A 12427-nucleotide genomic window follows, 5' to 3' on the forward strand; every position below is an offset into this window, starting at 1 on the left:
CAGCAGACAAGTAACTCTCCAAAGAAGCAGCAGTCACGTGCCACATATACCTCTCACTTTACTGTAATACATTTTTACAGTTAGAGCGCCATTAGATTCAGGTCAATTAGTAGTCAGAAACAAGTCCTCATATAAGCTACAATTTACTTACCTGAAAAAAGGATCAAACCTCATTCCTGGATTAGTATTATTCATGTAATCAGAAAGTTCAACTTTAACAAGGAAAATGTTTAAGTTAAAAAAAAACATAAGCACCTGTCCAGAAAGCACCACAGCACAAGTAGACAGAATAATTTTCATCTGCAAAGGGTGGGAGGTTGTTCTTAGCATTTTACATCACGCTCCAAGATACAAGTGGTAAATTGATAATTTTTGCTAAAGTTCTATTCAAGTTCAAGTTTGTCCGTTAGTCATTAGTACCGAGACTTACATCTGGTTACTTCCCTCCCAGAAACTACCCAGTTAAATTTGCAATAATTACTAGATAGGAAACCTGCTTTAAATTACTGAAAATCAAATCCATAAAAACAAAAGCACAAAAAACCTGAATCCTCTGGCCTTCCATGTGAAAATATTGGTTGGATTTCTAATAATCTTTAGCAAAATTCTTATTTTTAATACATATTAAATATTAATTAAAAGAGATTCTTTTATTAATTCCTAAATATTCAAACAGTCTGTTTTTAATTATCTGTACCAAAATGCAGGTACATAAATGAGTAGCTGCTGAACTCCAGGTATACTAAACTGAAGAAAATATTACTGTTTGCTTCCCCTGACAATAAAAATATTTGAATAAAAACTGAAGGTGCAAATGCAAAGCAAGAGGATTTTCAAGACTTTCCAGGGCTTGGAGGTGCACTGTTTTTTTGCCAACACCTGACAGAAAAGAACATTTTGAAGTTTTTATGTATCCAAAAAAATACTGGAAGCGTATTAAGTCAGGGCAGTAAAACTGGGCTTTTCGTCATGTTTAATTGCTTGAATTCATAAACTAGTTTTGCTGAATCTGGATGTTACTGTTGACTCAAGCAGTTTCTCCCTTTTAGTACTTCAAAAAAAGTTTATGTGTGCCTCTGTGAAAGGCAACTAAGAAGCCTCTGTGATACTACAGCAATTTTTTAAATATTCCTGACCATTAGAAAAATATCACTCTTCAGAAGCCTTATTACTGTGCATGAAATCTGTAATTAACTACAGAACAAAAATAGTCTCTGATTGCAACCTGGTGGAAGAAGCCATACTGTGCTTTATTTTCAATGACAATGAAGGGAAATCGCAGCCTATGCAATTTAACATGGTTAACTGAAATCAAATGCAGAACAGGCATGATGAAGACAAATACAAAGCAGAAATGCTTACACTCTATTCCAATCCCCCAAAGCAAACACGTTCTTACACTGTCTAAATTGAAGTTCAAGTAAAATACAAGTAGTGAGCGTACAATGTCACTGAAGACAGCAACTTTGCTACATTCCTTAACATCTCTGTTTGATACCTTAAAAATGAAAAAGACTTATTCCTACAGGTACAGAACTCCACAGCTGACAAGAGATCTCAGGCTATAAAATGAAACTTTATTCACAGACAGATTCAGAAAGAAATGCTACCAGAAAAGAGTCCGACACTTACACATTTATTTCTTTTCAATAACCTGTCTGGTATTTCGCCCAAATGCAATCCCACAGCATTTGAATTTTAGAGAAAACATATTTATGATGCACCTTTTCAATGAAAAGCCTGCATTTTTCTTCCATCTGGTGACTATGTACTTATGGTATGTCTTGTGCCCAAAAAGGCATACTTGTGAAAATCAATCATCTATATATCAGTGTATTCTACTGAATGTTACTTCCTGACAACTCAATTTATGAGAACTATTCCTTTGTAACATATTCCAAAACAAAATCAAAGGCAGATAACTTTTCTAAATTGATTTTTAGAGGGATTGAAAATATGACTATTTATGCCAGAATAATAGTTTTGAAAAGTAAACCTTATTCTCATATAAAGTTAATACATTTCAAAAGTTATGCTCAGTTCCTAGGACATGTTATAAATTACTTCCCAGTCTTAAAATTGATATAAAAAACCCCAAAACATTGTAAAATCATCTGAAGTAATCAAGGCCCTCTGTAGTCTTTGTTCCCACCTCTAAATTCTAGAAATATACTATCTTGTGATACAATCATTCTAAGAAAAACTCCAAAATCCGTATCACTGAAGTCGACTAAAAGCTTGACTTCAGTAGGCTTGAGCTATCTTAAAAATAACTCCTTCTTAGCATGTTACTTACTTAAATTAAAATATGAAGTAAAATTTAGACAAGATATTTTGTATGGTTAAAATGCTCTATGCACTTTTTCCCCTAGTTTACTTTTCATGGTATTTTTTCACAATTACTGCCACAATAACTTAAAAGCAAGAGTTAACCTTTCTCTTCCTTCTCCTTTCCAGTTTGATGCTTCATTAGCCATTTCTAACATAGTTATCTTAATAAAATTTATTAAGATTTAATAGCAATATTTTTCATGACAACAGAAAAAATCCAAACTTCCAATATTGTACTTAAGGACATTTTTCTGGACCCTTTATAGCATTAGAACACCAGAAGGCTTTTCACTAAATAAATCAATTTATTGCTTGTTCCTGGAAAAGTTTTGTGCTTTATGAGCAAAACTGAGACCCTATGTGAAAGTTTTATCAAAAAAAATTCGAACAATTCCATGATCAAGATACTACTGAAGTAACTGGTTTGAAGTTAGAAAGAGTGAATATAACACCTTGCTAAATAATAATAATAAAGTTGCTTCATCCATCCATTGTTATGTTATTCTGATTTCAAGTTTTTATTTGTGTAGGAGTAGGTAAAAACATGAAGCTCAATCTTTCTAAAACTGTGCTTGGAAAGGGGTATAATCAATTCTACTTACACTTGCCTAGGTATCAGTGTATTGGATGTTGAGATGGCACGGACTAAATATAACTTCTTGCCCACGTATTAAAGGGAAGGCAATGGGAATGTGAGATATTGTTTGTTTACAACATCGAAAATACCAAGAAATTTGGTACTGCTTTAGGAAGAAAAACTCTGAAACAGACAATCCCTAATAGATACGTAGGTTTAAAGGAAGTAAAACTGATGATTGACAGACACGCTACACATGCACTCACAGAGAAGCACCTATAAAGGATCAAAACCAAAAGTCCACTTTGTTTCCATGCAATGATTCAAATATGAAAATGGTGATAACATATACCGCTACTGTTCTTGCTGTAGACAAGGGAACGCTGTTTACTTCATAGCAGTTTTGCTCACTTTTCAGAAGTCAACCTCATTTGCACGTTCAAAAAAGAGATCAACAACGTGAATATTAAATGTATAAGAAAAAAAGCTCTAATTTATGAACAGAATATCAAGACATTCAAACTTTATAAATGTCTGTTACTTCATTTTAGAAATACACATGAAATCAATGTACTGTACATAAGCCATTTTTTTTAAGTAATTCATAAGCAAAAATAATTGTGAACTCTTTCTTTAATACCTACACAATCCTGGTTACTTCTGTATCGAGACCAAATTCCTTACCACTACAGAACTGACAAATACAAAGACTGTTTCGGATCTTCCTAAATTCCTGCGTATCCATCTAAATAAAATACCTGAAGTGGAATTTAACGTACGGTCCTGAAAGCAATGTGATTTTATGGTGCCTGAGCTGCTAGCCAAACCGCTACTGTCTGAGATGCACAGAGCCCAGCATTCCACTACTAGACTGTGCCATAGTCTCCTACATGTGACAGCAAGTCCTTTAAAAAAATGATACTCCTATTAGAGTATGGAAGAGATTCCTTTTTTAAAAGCTAGCAAAACCCACTTTCCCTACTCTCCTCAATGTTTTTTCCACACTTTGAAGTGTGTCGTTTTCTTAAAGGGAGAAAATTGCTGAGGTCATTCAAAATATTTAAATTACTCTGCAATTATATCCAGCTAGCAACTGATATGCATTTTTAAATCCCAGTCTTTCCTACTCTGTTTCTGCGTTTTTAAACGTATATACATATAAATGGATCGTTAGCCAAATTTATCTGCATGTTTCAATTGTATTTATTCAGACAACGTTGCTGTTGTTTTATCCCACGTATTTTAACAAGTACAGTGATAAAACTTTGACATCCTCCTATCAATTGTTTTCTAACATCACGATATCATACTGATAATACGCAGGTACCCTAAAGTTAAAGAAGCCAGCAGTTTGGTCAAGAATCCTGTAAACTGTCTACTAAAAGGCAATAATTCATCTGACAAAGCCATTTCTAATGAGATTCCTGCCATATTTCATACAAATGCTAATACGTATCCCATCGAAAGAAAGTTAAAGAGCTCTTTGAAGATGAAGTTCACATAAACTTCGGCCAGTCGCGGAGGAAGCACAGATAACCCCCCCCCCCCCCCCCCCTTATTTTCCGTAAGCATCACACACATTCGCGTATTCCCTCACAGAGACAAACCCGTGCCGCGCACACCAATATACATAACCACGGCCCTAAGTGTAGGCACGGATAACTAAGGTGAAGGCGAAGCGCAGCCCGGCCGGCAGTGCTGGCAGTTGACCCACGCCACCCCTCGGACGAGCCGGCAGCCCACCCGCCCGCCGCTCCCACGGCTCCCGGCTGCTCGCCCGGCGGCGGCTCGGCGCCCCGCTCTAACCGCACCCCCCCCAGAAGCCCCACGCACACGCGAACCTCGCCGCATTCCCGTTGCGAAGTCACCGACGGCGGCTGTACAGCGACAGCCGCCAAACCTGTCGACTCGCCCCACCACCACGGCGTCCCAGCCGGGGGCTCCGGGTCGCCCTCCGCCGCTGGCAGAGGCTGGCTCCCCTTGCCCCCCCCCCCCCCCCCCCCCCCCCGGGCGCTGAAATTCTTTCGAACCTGCTTCCTCCTTACCTGAAGGGCATCTCCCACGCCTGCAATTAGCTGCCAAGATTTCATTGTCGGCCGCGAAGCGCGTCCCGCTTCCGCGCCGGGCGGAGCCGGGAGGAGCGGCGGAGCCCGGTGAGCGGCCCCCCCCCTGCCCGCGGCCGCAGCCGGGCTGGCCGCGCCGGGCGCCGGCCGGCTCTGCCGCCCGGGGGCGGCCGGGGGGGGCTGGCACACCTGCAGCTCCCCGCCCCGGGACAGCATCAACTAGGCGCGCGCCGAAAGGCTACGGGCGGGCTGGCGGCGGCAGGGCTTCAAGGTCAGCTCTGCCGGGGCAGGCTCCGCTCGCTCCCTCCCTCGCACTGCGCCCCGCTGCCCGGGCCGCCGGCAGCACCGCGCCCGCCCCGCTCGCTCCCCGCCGCACGTGTCCCTGCCTCCTTCCTTCGAGCGTTAAATATGGCCCACATGACAGAGTAGGGCACCTTGCGCGCTCCTCGGAGCCCACACTCGACAGCCCATTGCAACCGGCGAGCAAGGAAACGGCTGAAGGCAGAATGGAAGCGCTTCCAATTACTTACACTATACCTACATTATTCAAAATGTCTGTGGGACAGTATTTACGACTTTCAATATGCTGCGCTCTATACGCACTGCTACAAGACGCTAAAGCCCTTCTGTGTCTTTTTTTTTTTTTTTTTTTTTCCCCTTGCTGTATCCCTGATAGGCTTTGCAGCATATGCATTCAGTGAAGTCATCTTGGTTTAGTTGTAGGTAAGAGCAGTTCCGCGCCGGCTTAACTAAAAACCACAGCTGTGCGGGAAAGGAGGCTGGGCAGAGGGAGAACAGATTACATTCGATAATCCAGTTATGGAACGTCTTAATGTACATATGAAATATTAGATATTTATTAATATATTAGACATGGTACTAAAGTTTGTAGGGCCTCACGAGTTTGATCAATCCTATGTAACCAAAACAGTTAACGTTTAGTTACATAAAATATTTAACCAAAACAGTTAATGTTTTGATTAAATGATGATTAATTTCTTGTGAAACTCTGAAGTTGTTTAAAAATAACAATATTGCAGACTAAGTCATTCTTAAGACAAAGACTGGCTGGAACTGAAGCAAAACCTAAACAACTTCCACAAGAGACGGTGGCAATTAACCCATGTCTGGAGCAGAGAAAAAAAAAAAAATCTGTTCTTTTCAGGTAGACGTTAAAAACCTACGTCTTTCACTACACAAAAGCATTGCTTATACCCCACCAAATAAGTTGTTATTTCAAATTACATCTATTTATGCAACCGGAGTTATAAATTGTAAACAAATAACCACTTATACTAAAGTGAAAAATTCTAAGGATACTGCTTATTAACTGATGGGAAAATAAAATTATCTACCTAGACAGCCTACGGGACGATTAAGGCATCATAATAATAATAAGGCATAGATGTATAATTTAAAAAGTAGAATGTTGCAAGGGCTGGCCTGACCATTGGGCTAATAGCCAAAACAAATCTCAGAGCTCACATTGGCTTATTGTGTGGCCTTGACCAAATTATTCACCACCTCAGTTTTCCCACTTGTAAAATTAGAATAATAATACTTACAGTGCCTATCTCCTATCTCTTACTTCTCAGGACGGCTCTGAGGATTAATGACCCTACAGTGCTCTGAAAATGAATCAACACTAACTACTAAAACAGAGTTAATATGTTTCCGAGCATTACAGAACTGAAATACTAGAATTTCCAATTAAACCACCTTGTGTGTCTCAACATGGCTGAACTAAAACCAAGGAATTACTAAAACACCACCTCCTATAATTTACAATCAGCAAAATACTATGGGTTGGCTTGTAGTTCTGTTACTTAAATCTGATTTTGATTTTCACCCATTCTTAGTATTAAGCTCAGAAGTTCATTACAAACGGCACCAGCAGCAATCGTCACTGCTGTTTTACAAAAATATCCTGTCCAGGGCAAGGTCAATTAGAGTTAAAGCAGTCAAGAAACATTACCATTACCTCTGACCCATTGTTTCTAGCCTTTGCAGCACATATGGTCATTCAACCAGAGGACCAGCAATTCGGGCAGATGCTACATGTGGTACTCAGTGCTGTTCTTCAGAAATTGCAATTCTTTATTCAAGTTATGAAAAAGAGTTTAAACTAATTAATTATCTCATTAGCAATAGATACGGGGGGAGGAAGCACTGGCAAAGAACATATTGCTGCAGAACAAGCTGCATCATTCACAAAGTTGTGACAACAATCAGATGATCAATCAAAATAATAGTCCGAATTTCTATATCCAACTTAAAAAAAAAAGAGAGAGAGAAGGAATAGTAAAGTCCCATTTCAGTCTATAGAATTAAGTTGATAAAAAAACCTGTATACATTTATACATTCCTTTTCACCACTTACTCTAAATTGTGATTGTTGTTCTGTCTTCTAATTGTTTCTTCCACCTCGCATATGAACAAGAGATAAAATTCTTTAAATGCTCTCATGGTCAAATGATGCCACTGCTTGCCCTTGCATCATTGTACAGGGGTTTGCAGAACCTGATCTGGGACGCCATCCCCTTGTTTGACAGCACGGATACTTCAGCAGCTTTGTGTGGAACAATACCCGCTGGAGCAACAATGTTTATGGAGCAACACCAAAACCAAGAGTTAAATTTCCTGTGAAGTGATCTGCGGGATGAGCAAAAGCTTGAGTGGGAAATTGCAACAGGGAAGAACAGGTTCTTGCTATGGTTCAGCTACTAGAGATCCTGGTCATTACTTTCTTACACACATACGTACTGTCACGGGGAAGGCATCTCTCTAACCTTTGCTGTTTCCACTATACTTGCAGGGACAAACATTAATTAATGGAAATATTACTGTGATGGTAGTGGCTATTGAAGTTTCTGTAATTCCAGATTTCTATCTTTTTTACTTGAGATTTTCAAAGAAATCATTTTCAAAGAATTTATTGAATAGTAGAAAAGTGTCATCACATTATGTCTCATGTTATATCAGAAGTTCAAAATAAGTTTAGTTACTATTTAAGCCCACACATCCTTTTCTCCTTAAAAAAGGGAGCATTTTTCTTCTGAATTTTTCACTTAACAAAGTTACTTCACAGAGAAATAGACCAAAGTAACTAACTGTAAAGTAGGCGCCTTTTAGTGAATGGTGTGGCTTGAGTTTTTTAAAACTGATCCAAAGGTATGTGTGTTATACTAGAAAGCTTCTAGCTGAAAATCTTCAGTGTGTAATTGGTTTAGTCTTAATTTCTTGAACTAAGTTTCTGTGTTACAGGAACTATTAAAAAGCAACATAATCTTTGAAGGAAAATGAAGATTGGTAAAATCCAAAAGTAGCATTGTGAGCAGAAGGTAATTCTATACCCGTACAGTTTTGAAAATACTTTTTACACAGGACAGTGAAGTGTGGTTTAATCTTTAATGCATTTAGATGTCAAACACATGGGGGCTCTCCATGCCCGACGGACTACTGCTGAAATGATTTCTTTCTACATGCCATCTAATGATCCAGTAGTACTACAGAAGGTAAGCCTAATGAAGCATATTCAGATGGAAAAGTATCATGCGATTTATGATAAACATGCTGCAGTTTTATTCCAAAATGGTTCATGGTTACAGTGTGCAAGTCTACGGGCGATGACCGACATGTTAAGAAACGCAACATCAATCATATGTCACAATCCTAACAAGGCAATCGAAGCTCAAGGAAACGTAAATCTGAGAATTCATAATGTTACACTGATGCTAAATATAATCTTTTGGAGAGAATCTAAATGATAAGGATTTTTAAACCTGAACTGTCGAAAGAAATGCAATCGGAAAACACAAGTTTTTCCTCTACCAAGCAGAATTTAAAATGTTGTCCAGGGGACTGATCCTGCAAGCATCCACAATATTGCTAACTTCACAATGAGACTAATTACAAGCGTACCCCAAAATAAGTGGGTTTAGCATTAGACCTACATAAGGGATCTTCAAAAGAATCAGTGACACAAAGTACTATGAGTTTTCAAAAATTATTTTTCTATCTATTCAAAATGTCAGTATTTTTTCTTTAACCCCTTGCTCACAAATAGTATCTATAAAGAATTTGTAAATGTGATTATATCCATCTGATATGCTTCATTTTGCATTATTTGTTGGTGTTGTCTTTTTCAAGGAGGTATATTGAAATTGATGTCACTAATCTCTCTTGAATGTTCTAGTATTGTTTCGGCTATATACACAATTATTGTAGTTCACAAATGAGGTAACTTATATGTTGTCAGTGTCCAAAGGCATGCACTTTCACACTTTTACTGTAATGCTAAATGCAAAACTTCGCAAAGTATTAAATGCAAAATTTTATTTGCTATCTTTATACAACAAAATCATGCCTAATTTCACTCAGAAACAAGCATAAGAAATCAAGCGCTATCAGTAAAATAGTAAGAGGAACATTATTTCTATGCAATTTTGATGCAACTAAACTAGTACTGATCTAATAAATGTTACTTCAAACTTTGCTGCAAAAAAAGTTTCTTGCATAAATGCTATGAAAGCTGTCTACTAATAACAAGTCATCCCTGTATGCACCCCCCCCCCCTTAAAAGGAGCCCCAAATGCATATTCCACAGGATAGTGATTTTGTGCAGAGCCACTGCTGCTTAGCAGGTCATGTTCAAAAAATAATTACTTATCCAAGGACCTAAAATAAAACTAAGTTTCTGAAGATGCATCAGATCAAGGAAAAAATATGTATCTCGTTTTTCTCCAGTATAAGGAAAGCACAAAAAACCAGTTATCAGAAGCATTCACTTTAAGGCTATCAACTATTTTTTTCAGGTTCTTGCAATGTTTAACGTGAAACATACGATAATAGTGCATCTACCAACACGAAGAAGAAGCAGGTCTCTGAAAAGTCTCGAAGCAAAATAATTCTGTTATGTGCCTATACATATTCACAACACTGTTGAAATGCTAAACTATTCACAAATATTACATTAGTAAGGCAAATAATATTTCAGCTTGAACAAGGAATACTAGTTAAAGCTGCAACATGGACTTGCAACACTCCACTATATATTCCCTTCAAAGGTAATCTGGATCTGCTTTTAGATGTTATTCACATATTACAATTCTTTGTTTAGTAACATTTAGAAAACACAACTTTTTTCTGTGTTGTGAATTCAAAGCATCTTCCAATTCTGCAATCTTTTTTTACTTCACAAAGTATTACCGCAAATCATTTCCTCAGTAAAACTGCAAAAGCTTAATTTGTCTAAAGAGCCACATGACTAGAAAATACAGATATGACAGTGCTCGCCATACCAGTGCAAGAGGAAATGTAAAAACACGATTGAAAATATCTAAAAAAACCTGGAACTGCAATTGTTGCCATTGTAGATCACTTTGTGCGAGGTATACCTTCAAAATGATAAACTACAGCCTATTCCACAGAACAGGACCTCTGAATGCTACTGATAACACCAAATACAGTTAATGGAAAACGTTTTCCAGTCCCAAGACCACAACTGGAAGTCACTGAGGGGCCACCGAGGCCTCTGCCTGTCATCCTTTGAGGCATATACACTCAGAGGAGTCTGAATTTGGACCTTTCACTCTACCTTTACTTCCCAAGTAAAACATAGTGAGCATGACCCCATATGAGACAGGTGTGAGTCTGACATGTTGCCTGTACGTACAGGCAGTGATGTGAGAAAATAAAAAGAATGAGGGGTAGGTTACTTAGACATTTCTAGAAATTTTTTGGCCCAGAAAGTGGGCAAAGAAACACTCACTCTGTGCAAAACTGCGGGGCATATGGAGGTACAATTCTGTTGAGAAATTGGGTAAATGCGTATCTTTTATTCTTAGTTAATGACAAGCAGCTATATTAATTTTTACTCAACCTGTTTACCTTTGCAGTTGCTCTCAATATTGTAAAACATCCCAGTCATACTTTTGTCGCTAACATTAGGTGCATGATATGTATTTCCTACTAAAATGCATGTGAAGATTTAAATATCTTTAGAAATATAGGATGTAAAGCACTGTAGGGATTGTCACTTGACATACTTTAAACATACTTTCATCATTTAATATAACACAATCATAGAAATGCCACAACCTTGTACACTATCAGGTAAAAGGAAGGGGATGGGATCACCTCCAGCTCAGTTACTGTGGGCCTTCCCTCCTTTAAAGTCAAGTTGGCACAGAGAATGTCACAGCTTGTGGATGCAAGCAACCACTTGCTTCTGCTCATCTGTGGCACAACACAGTTGACTAATTAATTTTTTAAAGCATTCAAGATGTGACACTTTATATATGCGATTGAATACAGATTAGCATTACAATAATCACAAAGCTTTTGTAGCCTCAGATTTGTCTTCTTCCAGCAAAGTTTCCTTTAATGTGCAAATGAACGATGCCACTACGTATCTTGAAATAAACAGGCTCATTATGGTCATGACTTGTCATATATGCAGGCATTCAGAATTATATTAACAGCATACAGTAAGCTGGCAGATAAAGACAGGCTAAATAAAAGATACATAACCAACGGCCTGCTATCATATCCAGATGCCTTCATATAAGTGGCACCCCAAAGTGGTGTTATGAAAATCTCCCTCCCCTCAAATGTTTACACATTGAAGATCTCTTCACAAGTTGCAAGGGCTTTCCTGGCCCAGTTCTAAAGACAGAATGGGTTTGCCAGACTGAGTAAAAACAGCAAAGGGAACATGAAATCACCTCAAAAAATTCAAAACCCACAAAAGACAGGAGATGGGTTCAGAGGAGACATGGCCCACACAACAAAAAGCAAAGGTAACAGGGAGACAGGCAAGTGAGCTGGCTGAAGCATTCAAAACCCTGACAATAACTCTTAAGTAAAGGGAAACATACAGTTGTTTGTTTGGGGTTTTTTTGATTTTTTACTTTGCATTCATTGCAATTTTTGAGATTAACTAAATCAATGTGTCTGGAGTCACTTCATACATCACAGGCCAGACCTCACACAAAGCACAAGGACCAGCACGTGCTGTAGCAAAAAGGGCTGCTCCTAGTAGCTGCTGGTAAACAAGTAGATTCCTAATAAGAGCTTCGGTGCCAGGGCAGTTAAATTATATGGTTTTCTCTGTAGTGAGATGCAAAAAGTACCTCAGAAATAGAAGGTCCTTTAGAAGGATTTACAGGGACCAATGTTAAGTTTGTCATCCATCAGGGAATGTATACAGGATATTTTATATCAACATCTATATATAATGTTTCCAAGAATAATTAGGGCACGATATTTTAAAAACAAATTTCACACATTTTTCTGACATACTGTTGTGGACTTCTGGTGTTAATTTTAGCAGTTTCAATTGGATTTGGTACGGTTGGAAATGTAAGGGGAAATCTGCAGTAATCAGGATGTGACACTCATTAACACTTTCACAAAATACCCACTGGATTTGCATAAAGTCTGCAAAGATTCATTG

The 12427-nt window shown here is 38.4% G+C and overlaps 1 protein-coding gene across 13 annotated transcripts in view; it reads right to left on the reverse strand.

Annotated features, from left to right (window-relative positions):
* RBFOX1 (RNA binding fox-1 homolog 1) overlaps nucleotides 1–12427 on the reverse strand; it is a 1358224-nt gene that overhangs the window by 719453 nt on the left and 626344 nt on the right. The window contains exon 1 of one of the 13 annotated variants that reach the window (XM_030002530.1): nucleotides 4954–5291. The exons of 10 other annotated variants lie outside the window; for them this stretch is intronic. In XM_030002530.1, the coding sequence (XP_029858390.1) occupies nucleotides 4954–5187 (234 nt within the window). In that variant the 5' untranslated portion in view covers nucleotides 5188–5291. Of the gene's footprint in view, nucleotides 1–4741; nucleotides 4775–4953; nucleotides 5292–12427 lie in introns of those variants that run through there. 2 more of the 13 variants (XM_030002531.1, XM_030002535.1) reach the window with 2 other exon arrangements.

Source organism: Aquila chrysaetos, chromosome 25 (genome assembly GCF_900496995.4).
Source record: "Aquila chrysaetos chrysaetos chromosome 25, bAquChr1.4, whole genome shotgun sequence".
NCBI classification, from domain to species: Eukaryota; Metazoa; Chordata; class Aves; order Accipitriformes; family Accipitridae; genus Aquila; species Aquila chrysaetos.